Genomic DNA, 22,269 nt, shown 5'->3' with positions numbered 1-22,269 from the left:
CTGGGAAAGAGCTGGGGGCAGGGGTAAGACTCTGCTGAAGCGTGACCAAGTTGCCGCTCTGTGTTAGTCCCTAGTGCGAAAAGGGAGACGACCTGCGAGCCCTGACGGCTGGCAGGCAAACGACCCATTTATAAACATGCAAAGACCCCTCGGCTCTTTCGTAAATGAGAAAGAGAAGAGACAGAGCGTGAACTCCCATTGCTGCACTACTGCCACTCGAGCCCCGTGAGCCTTCAGCAGCTGCCAGGCACCAGCTGGGGGTGTTTAATTGCAGTGTAGACGTACCCACTGTGGCAGAAAGGAAGCGCTATTATTCCCAGCTGGGGAACTGAGTCACAGGCAGCCTAAAGGGCAGAACTCCGGAGAGCACAGTCTCTATGTAATCACTAAGCAGCTTGATTTCTGAAGAAACCCTGCCTGGCGGGAGGAGAAACAGTCACAGAACCACCCAAAGTCATTGGCAGCATGGGGCGAAGAACGCCGAGTCTCCCAATCCAGTACTGCTCCACTAGACTGACTACACAGGTGCCCTCAAAGCAGCCTGGCTCCCGACCTGGAGCAGGGCTAGAACCCAGCCGCTCTGATGCCCAGCTTTCTGCTCTAACTACTATACCCTGTCTCGGGAGCACCAGAAATCAGACCGCAAGGGCAGCTGGGCTGCGGTCTCCAAAGCAGGTTTTCCAAAATGAAGAGCCCCACCCTCTGAGAAACCAGCCCCCCTCCATGCGCGGACTCCTAGTGGATAGAGCACTGGGCCTGAGCACAGAACATGGGCTCTGTTACTGACTTGACTGCTGGGCAAAGCCTGGCACACTTGTGTGCCTCAGTTTCCCCAGCTGTATGCCAACACTCCCCTCCTTTGCAAAGCAGCGTGAGGTGACCACTGAGAAGCACCTGCTAGGAGCTGTGGTTAGCACTGCCTGCAGCTGGGCACCCCCTGCCACTTCTGAAACCAGAAGGCAGACAGGTTCTTCCTTGGCATTACACTCACTCGGGTCAGCGGCTGGGTCCCCCCCACCTTACTAGCTGATTTCAGCCACTTAGAACAGCTTAGGTTGGAGTGCATGACATGGGGCCTATGCAAGGAGTAAACAGTAAATGCCAGCTCTGAGCTGCTATCTGCCACCCTGCCCTGATCACGCCCTGCCAAGGCAGCCTGTGCTGGGGCACTCGTATTTCCAGATGTCCTGAGAACTGCATCCTGCTTGGGGCCCCTCCCGGCTCGTGCTGCTGAACTGGTCTCCCTGTAAAAGCCGCTGCGGCTCACTGCAGTCTCTGCCAGTGCTGCCCCTTGTGCTTGGGGAGAAGCCACAGTGAGCCACGCTCAGTCCCACGTTTGCCAAACCGGCCCTGCGATCAGCCACTGTCGCATTGCCCCACGGAGTGGGTTTGCACGACCAAGGCAGGGGAGCTGGGCGCACCAGCCTCCTCTGCATCTGACGAAGCAAGTCTTCGCCTACGAAAGCTAGTCAGGTGCCACAGGACTTCTCAGTGGTTTTGCAGATCCAGACTAACATGGCTACCTCTGGGACCAGCCCCTGCGGGCAGGTCCAGGGTGGGATGAGTCCTTTGCTAATCCTGGAGGAAGGGCTGCAGGACAAGTGCCGGGAGCTGGCAGGGGTCTGTGTCAGCACCACCCTGTGAATGGCCCAGCTGCGCGTCAGGCATGCTGGCCTAGATCTGCAATGGAGATTTGGCTACCGCGGTGCAAAGACTGGGGAGCTCTGCTGCCGGGGTAGACCAGAGCCTGGAGATCAGCACCCAGGCACAGGCAGAGTCCGGCACCAGAGAACAGGAGCCCCAAGCAGATGTTAGGAAGTTTTTCCTAATGTCCAACCTAAACCCTTCTTGCAGCATTTTAAGCCCATTGCTTCTTGTCCTGTTCTCAGAGGCCAAGGAGAACAATTTCTCCCCCTCCACCTTGTATTTGAAAGCTGCTATCACGTCCCCTCAGCCTTCTCTTTTCCTAATTAAACAAGCCCAGTTCTTTCAGTCTTCCCTCATAGCGCATGGTCCCTAGACTTTTAATCACTTTAGTTGCTCTTTTTTGGACGCTCTCCAGTTTCTCCATATCCTTCCTAAAACGTGGCACACAGAACTGGCCACAATATCCAGTTGAGGCCTAATGAGTGCTGAGTAGAGCAGAAGAACGACTTCTCATGTCTTGCGCTCAACACTCCTGTTAATGCATCCCAGACAGCAGTTCATTAATGCCAATATGGGGTCGCCTCTTTTTAAAAAATTGCTGGATTCTGGGGTGATTGTTAGGGCAGCCACAGAGGGATACCAGGGTAGATGCTGCTGCTATGATATGAGCATGCTATAATCACCCATCAATCATATTAACCGTGATACAGATCAGGACTGCAGGTGAACCACTCAAGCACAACATATTTGCTGGTGCTTAAAAGAAAAAAAAAATTGGGGGGGGGGGGGGGCGGTGTCACTCGTTCCGCATCCGAAACCGGCAGCAGATGAACAGGTAAAGCAGCTTTTGACAGCAGTCGCCTTGTGTAACAGCACAGGAGTAACTGATTCCATGTGAGAGTTGAACAGACCAGAAAACTTGTCCCTCTCGCAGTCTACGAACAAACATGAGGGACAGGATGGGATCATCTCCTTTTAAATGCCTGAAGGCCAGTTAGACCGAAGTGAGACTGATCTCATTTTCAGGAGATGTAGGTGAGTGGGAACTTAAGCGCTAGTCACTTTCATTTAGGCCTTATTGAACGTTCAGGCTGACGTGAAACATTCACTTTGATTCACTGATTATAATTATTTGCTCGTTTCCCTTAGTAAAGCACACAGATGTAAAGGTGTAACCCGTCTGGATCAGAAATGCACGCACTGGCTGGGAGGCTGCGCTGCAGACAGGAATGCTGCCGAGTGGAGTTTAAGGCCTTCCACCTCTGGCCAATCAGGCATCCAGGTGTATATTGGGACTGCAGTGCTCAGGGTACAGCCCAGTGATGCATTAGCAGTGTCAGAGGTCACTGCTATGGAAAAGGTGTCATCTCAGCCTGTCGGTAGCTGTGAGAAGAGCAGACTGTTTGTGACCACCGCCCACCCCGGGCCCAGAAGGGAGAGCTCCTTCCTCAGCTGCCTCCTTACACAACTGTGCCATCTACACAGCCTCTTGCGGCAGACAGATCCTAAGTCCACTCCGCTGCACAGAGCCCTTATTAACTCCTGAGGGCCCAGAAAAGTAGGTGCCCAGCTAGCAGAACTGACACACCAGTGCCCAAGGGGAAGGTCAGTGCAACAGCTGCTTGTGCATTGAGGAGGAAGAAAACCAGAGAATTTTCTTCCTGGCCTAGCACAGACTGAGCTGTGAAGGCTGGCGAGTGAGCAAAGGACCTCAAGGCTCCTTTGGAGAACTACAGCAACCAAAGGGCAATCCCCTCTAGAATTCAAAGGCCCCTACAGGGAGTCACACACCTTTGCAGGGTACTCCAAGGGAGCGGAGAGATTTCTTGGAAGCAACGAGCTCACCTTCACACACTCAGCGAAACCAGGCACCTTTCTACCCAACTGGCCCTCCCAGGGACAGAAATTATGGCGGCAGTGAGCTCGCCTCAGGTCATTGCAAGAGCAGTCCCCTTGAACACGCCAGTTGTTGCTTGTTTACCTGCTGGCTTCAGATCGCTGGCCCTGCCCCAGAGAGCCTCTTCTGCCAGAGGCCCTGGAAGCTATTAAGTTTCTCCAGCAGAGAAGCACACCGTGGCAGATACTTTCAGTGGCCTTTGAGGCAGATCCCAAAAGCACTATTGCAGTGAAAATGTTCTCCCCCTTTAAAAGAAGCTGTACAGAAGGATTTCAGATTGTTTGCTTAAGGAAATCCCTGTATTACCCAGAGCATACAAGAGCACACCGGTCTTACATGCACTCGTACGCCCGTCTCCATGCAACAAGTCTCCTGTGATAAGGAACTTTACGTGGAGAGATGAGATGTTGTAGAAACTCAGTTCTCTGAGGGAAGATTCCACCACTCTGGAGGCCATGGAAGAGTCTGCCCTGCCCCCGAAGCTGGGGCTTTTGCTTACAAGTTCTAGAAAGACACGAGCTTGCCGGTAGCCCCCTCTGCTGTAAAAGGCTCTTGGGCACTGGGGAAGAAGCTCCCACTCCTGTATTTCTAGCTCAGTTTGGCACATTAATCCTGTCCTGTCGGCTTTTGACGGTAACAAAACGAAGTTGCTGGTCACCCAGCTCGCAGAGCGCGTTACCGGTGATGCTCGCATTGGCAAGGCTCAACGTTTACTGACAAAGGAGGGTGCTGGCTGTTAGACTCTCCTGAATAGAGTCACTCTCATCTCACTGTGCCAACTCCCTCACCCTTACAGGAGAAGGGGCTGCAACCCTGTCTTGGCCCCCCTGCTGCAGAGACCCAAGAGCCGTCCTGCACACTGGTCTGCCATGCAGTTGTGAGCAAGCACAGCATGCCAGCCAGTGGCTCTGTGAGGCCTTTGCATGGAACACTTCCCTTCCCAAGCAGAAGGGGCAGAGAAGGGGTTGCATGTTTCATCCTGCACCCTGACAACACCAAGCAGAACAGGGTTCACTGGGGCTAATTTCAGGCCAGGCCAGCCTGCTCTGAAACTCTTTCCCCTGCGCAGCACGAGGCAACTCAGGAGAAACAGCACTGTCAGCTCTCAGTTTGATTCCTGGGCAACTGCAGAGATTTTCAAATCCAATTCTCTGTAAAGAGACCAAAAGCTCTGCCTCAAAGAGACCTTAAAGTGGGTAAATGTTGGGGCCAGCCACTGGCTGGCGTTCCCCGGAATGACAGGGACAATCCAATGTGCCAAGAGCTCGCAACCGTCTCATCCCTGGCCTAACCAGAGGGGTAAGCCTTCAGGATCTTCACGTCGTCTACTGGGCGATCCTGGGCATTTGTCTCCACCATGCCCATTCTGTTCACCATCCCGATCCCTTGGCAGACACGGCCAAAGATTGTGTGCTTCCCATCTAGCCACTGGGTTGGCGCCAAGGTTACAAAGAACTGACTGCCGTTCGTGTCTGGGCCAGCGTTAGCCATGGCAAGGATCCCTGCACCTTTGTAAGAAAGGACACGAGTTAGTAACCTGCTCTTAGAGTTCCTGTTCAAACCAAAATGAACTCAGATTCCTTCAGGCAGGAATGAAGGAGCCAATCATGGGGCTTATTACCAGACTCAAACATGAAATTAAATACAGTGGAAAGGTTCTTCCAGTTGCTCTCTGCTCCTATGAAATGTCCTTTGTGAGCTCAGTGGGCATCTTCCTCTGTGTACTGCCCTCCTAAGTGCACTGGGATTCCAGCGTATTGTAACTCCAGCAATAACGGAAGGGAGCCCTTGCATGCGAGGTTCTTATGAGCTGAATTATACTGTATGACTAGATTAGCCACTGCTGGCCTTAGGGCCAGGCAAACTGAGCCCACGCCCAGGGCACTGGATCCAGGGTGCGCTGCAAGAGGCTCAGACTTCTCACTAGCTGCAGCACCCTCCTTCGCACCCCCTTCCCTCTGCCCACTCACTCCTCAGCTAGCCCTGTCCCTGCTCCTGGGGAGCCCAGTGCGGACGGACAGGACAGGCCCCCCCCCGTCTATGCTACTCGCTCTCCAGCAGGTACAGGCCTGGGCCAGGAGTGTCGCATGTGAGTGATCAGGGGAACCAGGCTGGGAACGTTTGTGCGTGGGGGGGGGGTGTAACTAGAAGCTGAGGTGAGTGGGGAAGCTGAGCACGTGTGTGGGGGGGGGGGGGGTCGGTGCTGTGAAGGGAAGAGAGCGGAGTGGAGTGTTCATCTTCTAACCCCATGAGCTAGTAAGTATCAGAGGGGTAGCTGTGTTAGTCTGGATCTGTAACAGCAATGAAGGGTCCTGTGGCACCTCATAGACTAACAGAAAAGTTTTGAGCGTGAGCTTTCGTGATGAAGTGAGTCTGTGCTCACGAAAGCTCATGCTCAAAACTTTTCTGTTAGTCTATAAGGTGCCACAGGACCCTTCGTTGCTGCATGAGCTAGCAGTGAGCTAGGGCCTCTTGGCACCCCCCTGCCCAAGCGAAAAGCAGGCTGGCAGCCCTTGGGGGGTAGGGTGAGCAGCTGTTCCAATCTGCCCCACACTGCACCTGCACCTTTCCCCTCTTCTGTCCATGTGCCGTGTCCTGCCTCACCCCACCAGCAGCTCCCCGAGACCTCTGTGCTCGCCATTCCACTCTGCTTGCCTCTGCTCTGAAGCTGCAGCCTAGCTGCCAAGCTTCCCCTTGGACGTTTTCCCTCTCCCTGCTTCCCCAGCAGAGAGCTGCAGCAGGTGTGGGCTGGGAGGGTGAGAGGGAGCTGGGGAGAAGGGACAGGTAAAGGAAGTGGCATTTGTTCCTGCCCATGATTAACAACATACCTGTCACCAGGAAACTCTCACTTCGAGGGGGAAAAAAATGGGGGACCGGGGGGCAGGGGAATGTGCTGGGCAGAGAAAAGCAGCACTCAGGACTGCGAAATGCAGGGGAGGGAGAAAACTCTTAGCAGGGAAGATAAACTCGCTCTTGATGAGACTGGAGTAATGGAAAAGTTTTATCAGCGGCAAAGGGACAGGATATTTTGCTTATCGAGCCAAGTGGGGCCAGGGCCGCCTCTTGAGCTGGGGGCATTCTGCACAAGGGAGAGCGCTGAGCAGTGTAGAGCTGAGGGAGATTTTAAAGGTCTCATCAAGAATGCAGCACATTCTTCCTCACCCCAGGAAAGAGCATTACAAACTACCTTAAATAACCCAAAACGAGAGCCGCTGGTCAAAATGAGAATTGGCTGGCTTGTGGCTCCAGGCCCACTGCTGAAAGTGTGTGCTGAGTTACACCCGGTGTAATCCCACAGACCCAGGTGTGGCAATCAGGTGTGTAAATCGGGGCAAAAAAAGCCTGGTGCCTACAGAGAATTCCTTCTCTTGTTATACTGCACTTCCCACGCACCTCTACTTCTCAGGCCTCCAGAGAGGCTCTGTTTTCAGGGGAACAAAAGGCCATTTGCGGGGAGATGGCCCAGAGGCAGTGGCAGGAAAGGGCCTGGATGAGGGCTGGACTCAGTCGTTAGTATTGGCTAGTTCGTTTTTGTCATTCATGTGGATTTTGGACCATGGTTGCCATCCCAGCCATCATGTTAAATGCTTCCCTGTGGCCTTTTGCCATGCACCCAGAGACATCTGCCTCCCAAGTGCCCACACTAGCAGGGGAAGGCTGCAAAGGTGAGCGCCCACCTCCACACAGCCACTGCCACGCTGGAGCCTTCCCATCTGACAAATAAAACGTGCAGAATTTTATAATTCTTGGTGGTCACTTGATAACGAGTAGGATACCTTCACGGCACCCTCCTACTGGTGAGCCTGATGATGGCTGATCAGCCCATCACTGGAACCGCAGATCTTACTGCAGAGGAGCAGGTGTTGGTAGCTGTTGGGGGGTGGGGGGCAGTGTTTTCTGCTCTTTTCTTCTTCTCTGCCAGTCTGTCTGCACTGCGATGGGACCTCTCCAATTGCGCCCCACCTCGTGGATTACCACTCTCCACTCCAACGAAGGGTCCTGTGGCACCTTATAGACTAACAGAAAAGTTTTGAGCATGAGCTTTCGTGACCACAGATTCACTTCATCAGATGCCTCTCCACTGGGGACAGTCGTGGGCAAGGTTCTCCCAAACATCAATACCAATGCTTCACTTTTTCACATATGCCTTCAGCACGTCCTTATATTGTTTCCACCAGCCCCAAACGTGCCTCTGTCCTTCTTCCAATTCAGAAAAAAGAATCTGTTTTGGCAGGCGCTGATCAGACATCCGAACCACATGACCAATCCAGCAAAGCTGTTGATGAATGATAATGACATCAGTGCTGGTTGTGTTCGCCTCTTCCAGGACACTAGTGGTCGCACGCCTGTCCTTCAAAGAGATATTTAGGATTCTCCTGAGGCAGCGTTGATGATATCGTTCAAGTGCATTCAAATGATGCTTGTATGTTGTCCAGGTTTCACATGTCTACAGTAGCTCTGGAACAGACACTGCATGGTATACAAGGAGTGTTTTCTTGGGATAGATGCCCCAGTTCTACGACCCTTTGTCTCACGTGGGTGAGAGCAGAGCTTTCACGGCTCAGACAATACCGGGATCTCCCCCATCAATGCTGACTTCAGTGGAAAGATGACTTCCAAGGTATGGGAAATGCTCCACCTTTTCCAGCAGTTCTCCACTGACTTCAATAGAAGGTGCAGGAGCCTGTCCTGTCAGTGAAGTTTGGTGGAGCACCTCAGTCTTTTTGATGTTCAGTGTGAGGCTAAGAGTCTCATATGCTTCAGCAAAGGCACTTCAGATGATCTGAAGGGCTGTGGGAGAAAGAGCAACAACCATTCCGTCATCTGTGCACTGGAGGTCTTCCTTTCAAGCCTTCAGTCTCCTGAGGTTGAAGAGCTTCCCATTCATTCTATAGAAGCTCGCCGTCAATGTTGTGTGTTCCAACCAACCTGAGGGCGATGCTGCAGGGACTCTCGTACTCGCAGCAGGGTCACCCGAGGCAGCACGATCAAGGGGGAGCGTTCAGACAAAGAACCTTCCTAAAAGTCCTCAATGGCAGAAGAGGTGGAGGATAGCAAGGGTGATGCTTCAGCAGCTGTGAAGGCAGATGAAGGCTGCAGCAGACAGGAGACTCCCAGTTGTTGTGCATTCCACGCCATTGGGCCCGAGTTTTCTATCCATCAAGAACTAGATGGTGGCTGCAGCGCAACAGTCCCCCCACATTAAAAGAATCATGCACGGGTGTCTTCCTCTGTGCACGGCTCACCTAAGCTTAAGTCCTACAGCGACTCCCTACTCTCCTGAGCATCCCCTTGTCGTGGCGAGCAGGCTTGCGTGTGTGAGAACTTTATAATATTGTGCACAGAATTTTAATGTCTTTGGTGCTGAATGCCCTCAGGAATACGGGGTGCTGGGAAGTTGTGGGGTTGGCTGTGAGAGAGACACTGAGCACAGGGAGATCTCTGGGTGAGAGCTGCTGGGCATAAGGGGGTGGAGGGTACTGGGCAGTGTGGCAGACACCCTGGCAGCATAGGGCTGGGGGCACAGGTGGAAAGGCAGTGCAGGGGCTGGGGTAAAGATGGTAAAATGTGGAGGTTGGGTGCACAGTGAGGCTGCAGGAGGGGGAAGGGGTTAATGACAAAGGGGGCACAGGATGGGGTGCAGGGGAACCATGCCCGGGGCAGGGTGTCATTTTTCCTAAGGCTGGCCCTGAGTTTAGCTGTGTTGCACAGGTTGCCTATCCCCACATTGTGCTCCTGGCCGTTCAGAACATTGTGTTTGTAACTGGGCTTTACCTAACACACAGAATAATTTCAAAGAGGCAAACATCACTCAGCCCTTGGACTCTGCGATTTAGCACAAGGAGTTCTGCTGGTGTTAGATCACTGATTAACTATCACTGGGATGAGGCGTCTTAGCTGAAAACAGGACAGCTGCCGCACAATTCTGCGCTCATAGCTCCTTCATTACATTTATCCAAAGAGAAGAGACTACCATATTATTGTTCATTCGTCCGCCCAGTGATCCTCGTCAGTTGTTACTTTTTTACAGCCTCTTTAATGCTTTACTTGTCATTAAGAGCTACCATGCCTGCAGCCCTCACTCCACCCACACTCCCATTGACTTCAGCCTACAGACGGTGGGACTGAGTCCTAAACTGGTGGTCTGCCCAACATGCAAGGTCAACACAAGAAAAACATCCACACAAGTCTGTCAAATGGCTCTTACCTGTAAATTTTAGTTCCGGATGAAGTTCATCTTCAAATTGCTTCCCATAGATGGATGCACCCCCTCTGCCTGCGCAGTGGAGAAAAGCAGATATGTCAATTCAGACAGCCACATTACATGTTCAAGACCACTCTCGTTGTCATACAAGTGCCAGCCAACAAACTAGGAGAGGGTGCACTCAATTCTACTGGCGGCATGTGATGTTTAGAGGTAAAGACTAGGGACACAGATGTGTAAGTTACCAGCCAGCATCAGAGCACTGGTGTGGCCAATGACTAAGAATGGCCAGAGTGGCTCAAAACATCATCTTCCAAATGTCCCCGGGCAATGAGTTCCACAGGTTGACTGTGCTGTGTGAAGAAATGCTTCCTTACATTTATTTTAAACCTGCTATTTGTGAATTTCATTGGTGAGCACTGGTTATAGTGTTATGTGAAGGGTAAATAACACTGCCTGTTCACTTTTTCCATACCATCGTGATTTCACAGACCTCTAGAATAGTACCACCCCTCTCCTCCCATTGTCTCTTTTCCAAGTTGAACAGTCTCGTACGGAAGCAGTTCCATACCTGTAATAATTTTTGTTGCCTTTCTCTATATATTTTACAAGTCCAATATATTACAATATATTACTAGGAGGGTGATTAAATACTGGACTGGGTTGCTTAGGGAGTGGTAGAATCTCCATTCATAAAAGTTTTTTAAGGCCATGCTGGAATGATTTAGTTGTGGGTAGTCTTGCTTTGAGCAAGGGGTTGAACTAGACACCTTCTGAGGTCTCTTCCTACCCTAATCTTTCATGATCCCATGATACTCTTTTTAAGATGGGATGACCAGAGTTGCAGCACAGCTTGGAAGCTGAGAGTGCCATGAAGTTATACTAGGCAAGTATGATATTTATTTTCTTATTAAGAATAAATACTACCCTTTGAAGTTTATGTATTTATGTTGTAGAAACCTTCAAGTGAAGAAACTGGGACCATGGGGTGTGTGGCCTAGTACCACTTTCACATAGCTTGTTTTCAAGTGAGGTATCTAATAGGACCCACTGCCATAGAATTGAAGCATTTCACAATCTTTAATGCATTTAATCTCTCACAATCCTGTGAGGTAGCACGTACAGGCTGAACATCTCTAATTCAGAGCTCTCTTGTCCAGCAACATCCATGATCCGGCATGATTTTATTAGCCAAACAATCACTTATCATGGGTGTTGTCACATTTCCCATTGTTTCCTAAGTTTGTGTACAACCACTGGTCCTGGCTCTGATGTTCTGTGCTGTTATTTAGCTCTAGTTTACCCCTAAAATGTCTTCCAAGAGCCCAGAAAGCAGCGGGAGTGCTGGTAACGCCGCTAGACAATATTGCTCTCCCATTATCCAGCAAATTCTCTCATTCTGCACTGGTCAGGTCCAGAGGGTGCGTGGATTAGAGAGGTTAAATTTGTACTATTAGTTCTGCTTTTACAGACGGGGAATGAAGACCACAACAACTAAAGTCGTCCTTACCGGTCCCTGTAGGGTCGCCCCCCTGGATCATGAAGTCCTTGATGACCCTGTGAAACTTGGTGCCGTTGTAATACCCTCGCCGGGCCAACTCGGCGAAGTTCTTACAGGTCTTGGGCGCGTGTTTCCAGTACAGCTCCAGGACGATAGTGCCCATGCTGCAGCAGACAGAGCCCGGGGCTCAGCACCACCACGGTGCAGCCGGGGCCAGTTGCAGGCGCTGTTCAGAACCAGGCATGGCCACCAGGCCCCTGTGCCCCCAGAGCTGCGCCCTGCCCCCTGCAAACAGCCCCCAGGGCCCCTGTGCCCCTCCAGAGCCGGGCCCCGCCCCACCCCGCCCCTTACCAACTGCCCCCACAGCCGGGCCCTGCCCCCCGCAAACCGCCCCCAGAGCCGGGCCCTGCCCGAGCCGAGCTGGGCCGGGCCGGGCCGGGCCCCTCCCCCTATGATCGCCCCACAGCTAAGCCCCATCGCCTCCCCGCTGCACCCCACCGCCGAGCAGGGCCCCCTGCAAACCGCCCCCCCCGCCAGGCCCCATCGGGCCCCCTGCGAACAGCGCCCGCCCCTCACGTGGTCTCCATGGAGACGGTGGGCGGCTGCCAGGAGTCGGGGGGCACGGCGGCCATGCTGCCCGCAGCCCGGAACGCTCCGCCGGGGTACCAGCCGCGCGTGACGCACTTCCGCTGGGGCAGCCAACCCGCTCCCTGCCCCCGCGGGGCGGGGCCGCGCGCGCCGCGCAGCCAATGCGCGCTGGGCTCGGGCCCCGCTCGGGCCGCTCGGCCGCCAATCCGCGCGCGGGGCGGTCACGCGGCTCTTTCGAACGGAGCCCCGCCCCCGCCGTGCCGCGTGCGCCCAGGCAGCGCTGCGCGCGGGACGCGGCGCCTCGGCCGGACTGCGGCGAGCGGGCGGCGGGGGCGGGGCGTTGTTACCCAGGTAACCGCGGCTCGGTTCGCTCTGTCCCCCCCTCCCCCGCGTGCCCCGCCCCCCCGAACGGGCTGCTGGCGCCGGGGGTGGGGCAGGGCCAGCACAGCGCTGCCCCCCCCACAGACCGCAGCGCGGGGAGCCCCGCCCCCAGCCCCGCCCCCACCACCCGCAGCCGGGGGGGCGGCCCCAGAGCACCCCTCCCCCGACAGGCCGGGAGGTGGCAACTGGAGATCGGGAGCCGGCTCGGCTGTGCCCCCCCGGCCCTTCCCCCTGCCCCGAGCCCAGCTCCCACCCCACCCGCGCCGGCTGAAAACAGCCATTGTCCCCCAGTGCATTGTTCGTTGTGCCAGCAGCGCCGCGCACAGCAGGGAGGAGGGAGGCAGTGGGGGGGGGGTTACCCTCCCCCTCCCCGCCCCCCCTCCCCCTCCCCGCAGCGCCTCTCCTCTCTTTGCACCACGCCGCGCTCACAGAGGCCCAGTCGGTGCGATTGTCCGTCTCCCGAGAACGGGTGCGGCGTGGGCTGGAGCACGTAAGGACTCGGACCGAGGGGCCGCAGCGCTGTCCCGGGGCTGGGGCGACTGGGGGGGTCGCTTCCCAGTCCAGCCGCTGCCCTGCTGGATCACTTCGGGCAAGACGCTTCCCGTTTCTGTGCTTCAGTTTCCCCATCTGTGAAATGGGGGTGATAATCCTGGTCACGCTGGCAGGGTTCTTTGAGGGCTGATGATGAGAAGCGGCAGCGGGTAGGAGCTGGGCGTTACACCTCCCTGGCATCTTTTCACCAAGGATTTCAAAGCATTCTACAGCCCTGAGTGAATTTAGTCTCCTCACACCTCATTGAATAATCACACGCCATTAGCTTTGTTTTTCACGTGGGCAAACAGAGGTGCTGAACAGGGACATGAGCTTGAACATGAAAAACAAGCCAGCAGTCCTGTAGCACTTTAAAGACTAACAAAATAATTTATTCAGTGATGAGCTTTCGTGGGACAGACCCACTTCTATAGATGGGGAGACGTGGGTCTGACTCATAAAAGCTCATCACCTAATAAACTACTTCATTATTTTATTAATAAAAGCACAGTTCCAAGAAGGCGTTGCTGGTCCTCATCCTGCACTTGCATGGCCAGGCGATCCCACCACTCAGGGCTGGTTTCCCTGGGGGAGATGGGGGGGCAGAGGGTTTGAGTTATGTGGGGTGGGGGAGAGAGGATGGGGGGAGGGGCTAGGGTGCCAGAGGCAGGCTCTGGCCAGCATCCCTGCTGACCCTCAGGCAGGCTCCCTGCCCGCCCAGCCATGGCAGGGCCACATGCGCCTCTGAAGAGCTGTGAGTGGGAGGGGAGGTGGGTGGGTGCTCCCCATGCTGCCTGGCCATAAACCAATCAATGGGATTGTGCTGGGGGCGGGGGCAGCACGAGCCTCCTCCCCTGACCCCTTCCCCTCCCACCCCCCATGATCGTAGCCGTTGAAAAGCAAACAGGGCCCTGCGGCTGCTTGCGGAGTGAGGTGCAGGGTGGGGCCGACCGGCTGCATCCATGGGCTGGATCTGTCGGCTTGGCCCTGCCCCGTACTAAGGAGTCCTCGCAGTGGGCGAGGAATGGTTTGAGTGCTCCTTTGACCACAGCACCTCCCAGGCTCTTCCTGCATCTCTGCCCAGCGGCTGTGGATTTTCGTGGTCAGCACGCTGCTTGCCCTCTCGTTGGAGGCATGTCACAGCTTGGGGCTTGTCACTGCCGATCCAGGCTGAGTCCAGACGTCCCTGGCTGTTCGCGTGGGGCGGGGGCGGAGGTCCCATTCACCCTGGTGCCTGTTTCTCTTTCAGACAGTCCCTGGTCCACCTCGATACGTCCTGGGGCAATGGAGCTGGCAGAGGAAGGAGGTAGGGGCCGGAACGCGACTGCTGGGCAGGGATGTAACTTCTTCGCACCGTGACTGTGTTCCACTGCGAGGTGCTTTCAGCGCGCTGCTCAATCTGGAGGAGGCCTGTTTGCTCGAATTGGTTCCCATGCCCCCGCTGCTGCTGTAGCACGACCTTCACCGGCTCCTGTGCAGCTCTCAGCCGGTTCCCTTTGTAGCTGGAGAGCAGCGGGACACGCTTGCCTGGCTGAAGGGTGGGGTGGGGCAGCTCCCACAGGTGCTACTAGGAGGCAAAGGACAAAGCGAGCAGCTCTGGGGCAGGTGTCCGAGGGGGCGTGCCTGGAGCTGGCCCGAGCATCGGGATTCTGGCTTGACCCTGGTCTCTGCTCAGTGCCACATGACTGCCTTTGACACCACGTGGGAGCAGAGTCCAGGCCCAGGGGTGAGTGAGGCTCTGGCTCTACGTGGCCTTTGCGGGACCCCCGCCCCCCAAGCCACTCAGGGCTGCAGCTTGGGCAGTGCAGAGCCCCTGCTGCACAATGGCTGGGAGGGCTCAGCACCTCTGAGAATCGGGCCACGTCCTCCGCTGGGTATTGGTGTAATTCTGCTAACCTCAGGGCTGGTGCGTCAGTCTGCCCCAGGCCACGGCCTCTGCCGCACTGCTCGCCTGCAAACAAGACTCGGTGCAGACGAGTCCCTAGTATAAATTCAGGAATGTTCAAGGCACGTGACCCCGGGCCCCAGCAGCACATAGCTAGTGTCCCCACCCCAACCAGCGACCAAAGCGGAGGAGCCCAGATACACTTGCTTCGTTCCACAAGAAGGTCCACCCGGCCTGTTGTCCTGGCTTCCAGTTTGGCCACAGTCTCTCCCAGGCCCTTACTACATCTCTGCCAGGGCCAGCTGCTTCAGAAGGGACCAGCGGAACAGGGCAATGAGCGGGTGATCTGCCCTTGTCCCCACTCCCTGCTTTGGGCCGAGGGTTAGGGACATGTGCGTACTGCGGGTCTTAATACTTACTGTCTTCTCCGTCCCCGACCTTGTGCCTGCTGCTGCTGCTGCGCACCGAGGGAACGTCTTCAGAGACCTGGCTGTGCTAACTCCCAGATCTTTCTTGAGCGCTAACAGCTCGTTGTGTCTGTCTAGGTGGGCTGGTGTTTTCCGATGTACGTTGGATTGCATTGGGAACGTGGAATTTCAGCTGCCTTTTTTTCCCTCAGCCATCCCCCGTTAACTCTTCACGGTCAGCTTTGAACGACTGATTTTGTCCCATGTTCTGGCTTTGCCACCTTGCTGCTGGCCACCCTCTGAGATCATTTGTGACTAGGTGGAGCAGGGCTGGTCCCACTACAGACCCTTGGGGGACACCACGAGTTACCCCTCTCTATTCTGGAAACCGACCGTTCGTTCCCATCCTTGGTTTCCTGTCTCTTAACCAGTTTCCAACCCATGAGAGGACCCTTCTCTTCTCCCATGACAGCTTCCTTTGCTTAAGAGTCTTCAAGGAGGACCTTGTCAAAGGGCTTCTGGAAATCTTAGTGTGCTATAACCACTGGACCCCACTCCCCTTGCCGACATATGTTTTTGACGCCCCCAGTAGCTTGGCAGGACAAGATAACCCTCAGAAACCCCATGTTGACTCTTCCCCTGCATGTGTCATTGAGCTCTTCGCTGTCCTTTCTACCTATTGCTGGTTCATAACAAACGGCTCGGTGCTTCTTTCCAGATGTAACGTTCATCTCTGACGAGAAGTTGGACTTCGGCCTGTCTTCTCCTTCAGACAGGTGAGACTGAAGGGCCCGAGCCTCGGCCGGTGTTAGCCAAGCTGGTCTCAGTGAAGGCGAGAGCTGAGGGTCTGGCCCAGTGTCCATGTTGCTTGACGCTTTGTGGCTGTGTGCACTGAGGGCCCCCCCGGGGTGCTGAGCAATGGCGCTAAGCAAAACCTGAGCGCTGGGACGCTGTCCTGCCTGGCCCTCCCCCCTCACTCCACGTGTGGCTCTGGGAAGGGCAGGACCACGGGGCTTACAGTGCTCCAGCCTTAACTTGCCAAAAAGGTGCCTTCTCCGCCCACCTCCCCCTTGTGTCATTCAGCCACGAACATCCCTCTGGGCCAAGGGCCTGACCCTGCCAACACAGCTGTGAACCACCCCGCTTCACTGGGACCACTTGTGGGCACACGGTTACTGGTGTGCGCGCAGGGCCAGGCCCTGGAGTGGTAAATCCGATTGGCTGCTGCCAGGTTGGACACATACAAAGGGCAGGTCAAGCCCCAGCGAGTGTGTTCCTACCAGGCGGGGCAGCCGGGCTGTGCCCGGCTCCAGTTAGTAACCGAGGTGCTGCCGGCTAGACAAACTGCCCCTGCCGCCGGCCGCAGCACCAGCCGTGCGGCGCTGAGCGCGCTCCGTCCAGGCCCTGGTAACTGTGACTTCGCCCCGCAGCCGGGAGGAGGTGCTCTCGGAGCAGGAGGAGGGCCAGCCCGCGGAGAGGGGCCTGGCACAAAGGCTCGACCTGCATGTGCAGCCGCGGGAGGGCGCGAGCTGGAGCCCCCTGAGCGCCGAGAAGCTGGAGGAGATCCGGAAGGAAGCCAACCGGCTGGCCATGCAGCTGGAGAGGTGCAGCCTGCGGGAGACGAAGAACAGCAGCTGCAAGCCACCGGGGGCCACGGCTCAGGAGCCAGTGGGGGAGCCCCAGGCGCCTGTACGGCTGTTGCACAAGGAGCGGGCGAGCCCGCGGAGCCCACGGCGCGAGACCTTCGTGGTGAAGAACAGCCCTGTCAAGGCTCTGCTGCCCACTGTGGAGCCGGGGCTCTGCCCCTCCCCGGGCGCCAGGGCAATGCCGACCCCCAGCCACCTCCGACACAAGCTGGGCAGCTGCTCCGCCGGCAGCACTCGGCTCTGTAAGAAAGCCACGCCCAGCAAGCCTCCCGCAGGCTCGTCCACAAGGAGACCGCAGAACAGCAAGAAGGTAGGTGGGCCCCTGGGCAGGGTCTGCGCAGAGCTCTACCCTCCCTGGCCAGCCCAACAAGTAGGGGTTAGTCTGGAGTCCTTCTGGAAGAAGGAAGGAGCATTTCCCCCCTTCCGCTGTAAACCTGGCCTGCTCCCTGCACCCCGTCCTCCATGCCTGGAGCCTGATGACTCCGGCGGCTGCACAGCACGATCCAGTGTCTGTCAGTTCCTCTCCTACCCACAGCTCCAAGGTGGAGCCATGAAACAGACCGGATGTGTCCTCTCTCCAGCTGCAGCTGCCAGCCCAGAGCTCTGAGCAGCAGCAGAGGCGCCAGCCCAATCTGTCTGCAGACTCAGGCAGGCAGCAGTGCAGCCCGGTCCCGTGAGGGGGCTTTGGCCTCCGAAGCGTAAGATCAAGGAGCTCTGGGTCAGCAAACAAGACTGTCCGCTCTGCTGGAAGGGCTGGCTCGGACCCTGCCCATCGCTGGGGGAGGCTTCCTGTTCGTCCGTGGCAGGCCAGGGAGCAACACCTTTCCCTCCTGGCCAGAAACGCCCATCTCAGGGTGCCTGGCTGGCCCCGGGCCTGAGAACCCAGGGCAGGAGCTGACCCGGGGATCCCATGCAGCAGCCACAGCAGGAGCTGGGGGCACGGGTAGCGGCTCTGGGGGAACTTGTTCGAAGGGGCCAGGCATGTGGGAGTGCAGGCAGCAGCTGCTCACGTGTAGGGCACTGGGTGGTTGCTGAAGGGCGTCTATCACTGCCGTCACGCGCTGGGCTGCCTGGCACGGCCAGCTGAGCACGGGTGGGAGACCACGAGGGGCTGTGAGAAAGGGGGTTCTGGCTGTGAGCCAGCACTGGTCCCACTGCCCCAGGGGTTGCTGTACTGGGGGTCTCTGTGCTATGGGTCAGCACTGGTCCCACTGCCCCAGGGGTCGCTGCACTGGGGGTCTCTGTGCTGTGGGTCAGCGCTGGTCCCACTTCCCCAGGGGTCGCTGCACTGGGGGGCTCTATCAGGGGGTGCTATCTCCCTTTGTGCTGGCCCCATGTCCCTGCAGGGTTCTGGGCCCAGTACAGCTGCCCAGGGCTGTGGCTCAGGTGGGATGTGGCCACTTGTGGTCCTTAAGGATGCCCTGGTGCTGAGGCCATGACCTCGGTGGCTGGAGAGTTGGCAGTGGGGGTGTCTGTCACTGTCTTCTGCCTCCTGAACCCCCCAAAGGGCCCCAGGTGGAGAGAGCATCCCTCCCGCCCCCGCCCCCCCCGTTCTATGCTGCTGTGGGACTGCTGCTGCACTCCACCCCAGAGGTGGCTGCCTTGCTGCGGCTTGAGAACTGACACTGCCTGTTAGTCCCCTGTCAGTTTTCCGAGGGCGGCAGCTGGGGCTCCCATCTCCACACAGGGGCAGGCATGCTGAGCTCAGCTGCACAGCCAGGCCCTCGGCCTGACCACACGTCACCCTCTCTGCCCTAGCCGAGCCTCCTGGACCTGCCCCACAGCCAAGCGCCGCCTGCAGTGGAGACGAGAGGACCAGTGGGCCTCAGGCTGGCTCCTGCCCAGCCCCGCCCTGCACAGGAGCCCCGGTCACCCCGCAGCAGAGCAGAGCCCCTCCAGGAAGCCGCTGCTGGTAAGAGCATCCAGGCAGACAATGGGACTCCTCTCCCAACCCACTTCACCCCCTGCAGGGCAGCCCAGGCAGCTGAGCCGGGTGCTGCGGTGCTGAGCACTCTGGGGGCAGCCCTCTACCCCCAGCCAGGCAGGGGCTGCTGTTCCCCCAGCTTCAGCAGGATCCCGCAGGGCGGCAGCCCGGGCTGTGGATCTGAGCCCTGCGTCACGGCTCCCTGGTGAGGGATCCCAGAGCATCCGCTCCCACCCTCCAGCAGGGAGCCAGTGCCCCCTACTGCCCTGCCTGGGAGGAGCCTCCCCTGGTGCAGAGAAGAGAACAAATGGGGGTATCGTGGGGTGGGCTGGCTGGTCTCTGGCACGGACCAGCTGATGCATGAGCCCCGTTCGGGGACCGCGCATCGGCCAGGTCTGGGGTCAAGCGCTGGCAGCCGCCTTCGTGGCCCTGTGACGGCCCTGGGCCACGGGAGAGGCTCTGCTGTGGCTCGTGGCTGCCTGGGCATGTGGCTGCCGAGGAGGAAAAGGGGGTGCAGAATCGGACCCTGGTTGTCATCCTGTGGCTGCCGGTTATCAGCTGCTGAGAGGGCAGGGGACGTGGTCATGGCAGCAGCAGGCTCTGGACAAAGCATCCGACCCCTTGGTCAGCAGTCAGCACTCGGTGACACCTGGCGTGGGATGGGGACGGCAAGCTGGGGGGGTGTGTGTAGGGGTGTCTGGCACTGCCTTTGCTTCCTGAGCTCACCCCAGGGCCCCAGCTGGTGACAGCTTCCCCCCCCGTTCTATGCTGCCGTGAGACAGCTGCTACACTCCACCCCAGAGGTGGCTGCCTTGCTGTGGCTTGAGAGCTGATCCCAGCGGCAAGACCCGTGTCAGTTTTCCGAGGGCAGCGAGCTTGGGGGTCTGATCTCCGTGGGGAGGGAGGCGTGCTGGGCTCAGCTGCACAGCCAGGCCCTCGGCCTGACCTTGCTTCACTCTCTGCCCTAGCCAAGCCTGGCTCAGGTGCTTTAAAAGGTGGTCGGCGTTGGGGACGGAGAGCAGGGGGCAGTAACAGCAGGGCCCCTGAGGGACTGCGAGTGGGAGTGGGGTGACAGTGGGCTGGGGGCTGTCTTGGGACCTGCCTGAACTCAGCCCTGATGGTTCCTCCTTCCTTTGTGCCCTGTCAGGTGGGGCGAAGGCCTGCAGGGGCAAGGCAGCCAGCAGCAGGCTGGCCCCAGGGCCGCGCCCCTCCCAGGCCAGGGGCACGCCTGCCCCCGTGCCCTCCAGCCATCGCCTGGTGCCCAGTGCCATCCCCCAGCCGGCCCACCGTGGTGTTGCCCTGAGCGTGGCCGGGGTGCCCAGGCGGCCCAGCCAGCTGCAGCCCGTGGGCCGAGGCCCAGCTGGCGGGAGGGGACAGTCCAGCGCAGCCGGACACAGAGGTGAGAGCCCTGGGTGGGCACAGCAGCTGCCCCTGGGATCCTGCCCAGCTGGAGCACCCAGGGACCTGCTCCACCAGCTGCCCTCCGCACAGCAAGGGGTCCCCCACCTCCCTTCCCTTCCCCTCGCCCAGCCCTGGCGCCCCACACAGCCAGCTGGGTCCCCCACCTCCCTTCCCTTCCCCTCGCCCGGCCCTGGCGCCCCACACAGCCAGCTGGGTCCCCCACCTCCCCTCCCACTCGCCCAGCCCTGGCACCCCTCACAGCCAGCTGCACCACCCTGGCCTGGGGCTCCATGCAGCCATCCAATTGCCTCCCCCAGGGCCCTGTGCAACCGGCCAGTCCCCTCTCTCCCCACAGTCTGGCTGGCGTCCCATGCAGCTGGCCAAGAGCCTCCACCTGTCCCTGGGGTCCCCCACCTGGCACGGGGCTCCACTCAGCCGATGGCTGGTGCTGGACAGAGCTCTCAGCAGCACCCTTTGTCCTTGTGCGCTCGTGGCTCGCGTGCGCCAGCAGCTCGGCTGGCCTGTGCTTCCTGCTGATATCTTCCTTTGCCCGCAGGGCCCGGCCCCCAGCGTCCAGCGCCCCCAGGCAGTCGGCTGCAACTGCCGCGGAAGGTGACCTTGCCCAGCTCCCCGAGGTGATGTGCTCAGCGCGTGGGAGCAGCGGTGCAGGTCAGAGCTGTCCCTGCCGGCACTTTGCCCCATGGACACTTCAGGAGCAGGCTGAGCCCAGCCTGGGTCAGCTGCCCTCTCGCTGCAGGACTCCTGTGGCAGGAGCCACCCTCTGCTCCGCAGCCGCTCAGTGGCAATCCTGTGGCCTGGCGCTGTGCCCTTGCAAGCCCCTGGAGCTGTGGCCAGAACGCCCCCTGCACCAAGGGCCCAGCCCGCCAGTGGACGGTGCCCCGGACGGCCTTGGCAGCTGTGCCCACAGCTAGACACCCGCCTTCCCCGTCTCGGCACACCCTGCCCCACTCCGCCTCCTCTGCGCCAACGGGCTCCGCTGAGACGCTTTGGGACCAGACGCTCCAAGACCCCCAGCGTCCTCGTGGAGGCAAACCTGGACTCAGCTGCCGCCTGTGGGCCATTGTCCTGCCAGGCCTGGGCACCCCTCTGCAGCGTGTGCTGCCTGCGTGCGGGGTCTGGAGCGCGGCTCCGCTGGCGGCTTGTGAGCCCCTGGAGTCTGGGCGCGCATGCGAGCGTCGTGCATTTTACTTGGGTTGCTCGGTCGTGGCGGGGAAGGTGCTGAGCGGATCTCCGGCATGTGGCCTGGGCAGGTTGCTGGGGTGTTCCAGCCTCACCTGCTCTCAAAGGGCAGCCGCACCCTTGCAGGCTCAGCAGTTCTAGCAGGGCAGGCCGGGAACTGGGCTTCCTTGGCCAGCAGAAGCCAGAGCAGTCTGAGCCAGAAAGGCGGCCACAGTGCCTTATGGGGGTTGTAGTTTGGGTGCCCTGCCCCAACCTTCCCTGTGCTCCCGTCGCCCTGTAGGGTTGGGCTACCTCTCCCCGGTGCCTCCCATTCCCACATGCTGAGCCAGCTCCCTGGTCGCCTTCCCTCCCCACTGGCCTCCTTGCCAAGAGGGGAGCTCGTGGGGCGTGATGGGAAATGGCTCCAAAAGTGATAAAGAGCAACAACAATGAGTCGGGGGATGGACCTGCTGCCCAAAAGGGCAGAACACCCGGCCCAAGCGGCTGGGGCAGCTCCTGCCTGGTGTGGGGAGTCACCAGAGACCTGTGATTGACCCCGCATGTAGCACAGGACCCAGTGAGGTTAACAGGCAGGAAGTTAGAATCCCGGGGCTGGAAGGGACCTCAGAATGTCACTGAGTCCAGCCCCCTGCCCAAAGCAGGATCAACCCCCACTAAATCATCCCAGCCAGGACCTTGTCAAGCTGGGACTTAAAAACCTCTAGGGATGGAGAGTCCACCACCTCTCTAGGCAACGCATTCCAGTGCTTCACCACCTCCTGGGGGAAGAGTTTTTCCTAATATCCAACCTCCCCCTCCCACTCTATAACTTCAGCCAATTGCTCCTTGTTCTGCCATCTGACACCACTGAGAACAGCCTCTCTCCATCCTCTTTGTAATCCCCCTTCAGGAAGTTGAAGGCTGCTATCAAATCATTACAAAAGGAAGGGTCATCACACAGCGCATGGCGAGTGCGTGGGGGCTTTGCAGGTTGTGAAGACCAAAGACCAGAAACGGGTTTGAAATAACGCGAGCGCCGTTCCTGGAGGCTTGGTCCAGCAAGGGTCAGGAAGGAGC

At 58.1% G+C, this 22,269-nt stretch overlaps 2 protein-coding genes across 2 annotated transcripts; one reads left to right on the top strand and one right to left on the bottom strand.

The window, feature by feature from the left end:
- Positions 1-3,821: 3,821 nt before the first annotated feature.
- PPIL1 (peptidylprolyl isomerase like 1) lies at positions 3,822-11,951 on the bottom strand. The gene is made up of 4 exons (XM_074977316.1): positions 11,827-11,951; positions 11,260-11,414; positions 9,753-9,821; positions 3,822-5,052 (listed from the first exon to the last, which is right to left on the bottom strand). The coding sequence occupies exons 1-4, from the start codon at positions 11,880-11,882 to the stop codon at positions 4,832-4,834; spliced, it is 501 nt and encodes a 166-aa protein (XP_074833417.1). The 5' UTR covers positions 11,883-11,951; the 3' UTR covers positions 3,822-4,831.
- Positions 11,952-11,999: 48 nt separating this feature from the next.
- Positions 12,000-20,652, top strand: PSRC1 (proline and serine rich coiled-coil 1). Its single transcript, XM_074977243.1, has 7 exons — positions 12,000-12,189; positions 14,000-14,056; positions 15,761-15,818; positions 16,473-16,998; positions 18,447-18,600; positions 19,760-20,011; positions 20,570-20,652. The coding sequence occupies exons 1-7, from the start codon at positions 12,000-12,002 to the stop codon at positions 20,650-20,652; spliced, it is 1,320 nt and encodes a 439-aa protein (XP_074833344.1).
- The last annotated feature ends 1,617 nt before the right edge of the window (positions 20,653-22,269 follow it).

Source organism: Carettochelys insculpta, chromosome 26 (assembly GCF_033958435.1).
Source record: "Carettochelys insculpta isolate YL-2023 chromosome 26, ASM3395843v1, whole genome shotgun sequence".
Lineage (NCBI taxonomy): Eukaryota > Metazoa > Chordata > Testudines > Carettochelyidae > Carettochelys > Carettochelys insculpta.
The sequence above is the reverse complement of the archived record's forward strand: the minus strand, read 5'-3'. Positions and strand labels throughout refer to the sequence as shown.

Excerpts from the sequence above, each read along its gene's own strand:
- PPIL1 (XM_074977316.1), bottom strand. The coding sequence starts at position 11,882 with ATGGCCGCCGTGCCCCCCGACTCCTGGCAGCCGCCCACCGTCTCCATG. Across the intron at positions 11,415-11,826 it reads ACCGTCTCCATGGAGACCAC|CATGGGCACTATCGTCCTGG; the intron begins GTGAGGGGCGGG and ends TGTCTGCTGCAG. Across the intron at positions 5,053-9,752 it reads TCCGGAACTAAAATTTACAG|GTGCAGGGATCCTTGCCATG; the intron begins GTAAGAGCCATT and ends TTTCTTACAAAG.
- PSRC1 (XM_074977243.1), top strand. The coding sequence starts at position 12,000 with ATGCGCGCTGGGCTCGGGCCCCGCTCGGGCCGCTCGGCCGCCAATCCG. Across the intron at positions 12,190-13,999 it reads GGCGGGGCGTTGTTACCCAG|ACAGTCCCTGGTCCACCTCG; the intron begins GTAACCGCGGCT and ends TTTCTCTTTCAG. Across the intron at positions 18,601-19,759 it reads CCTCCAGGAAGCCGCTGCTG|GTGGGGCGAAGGCCTGCAGG; the intron begins GTAAGAGCATCC and ends GTGCCCTGTCAG.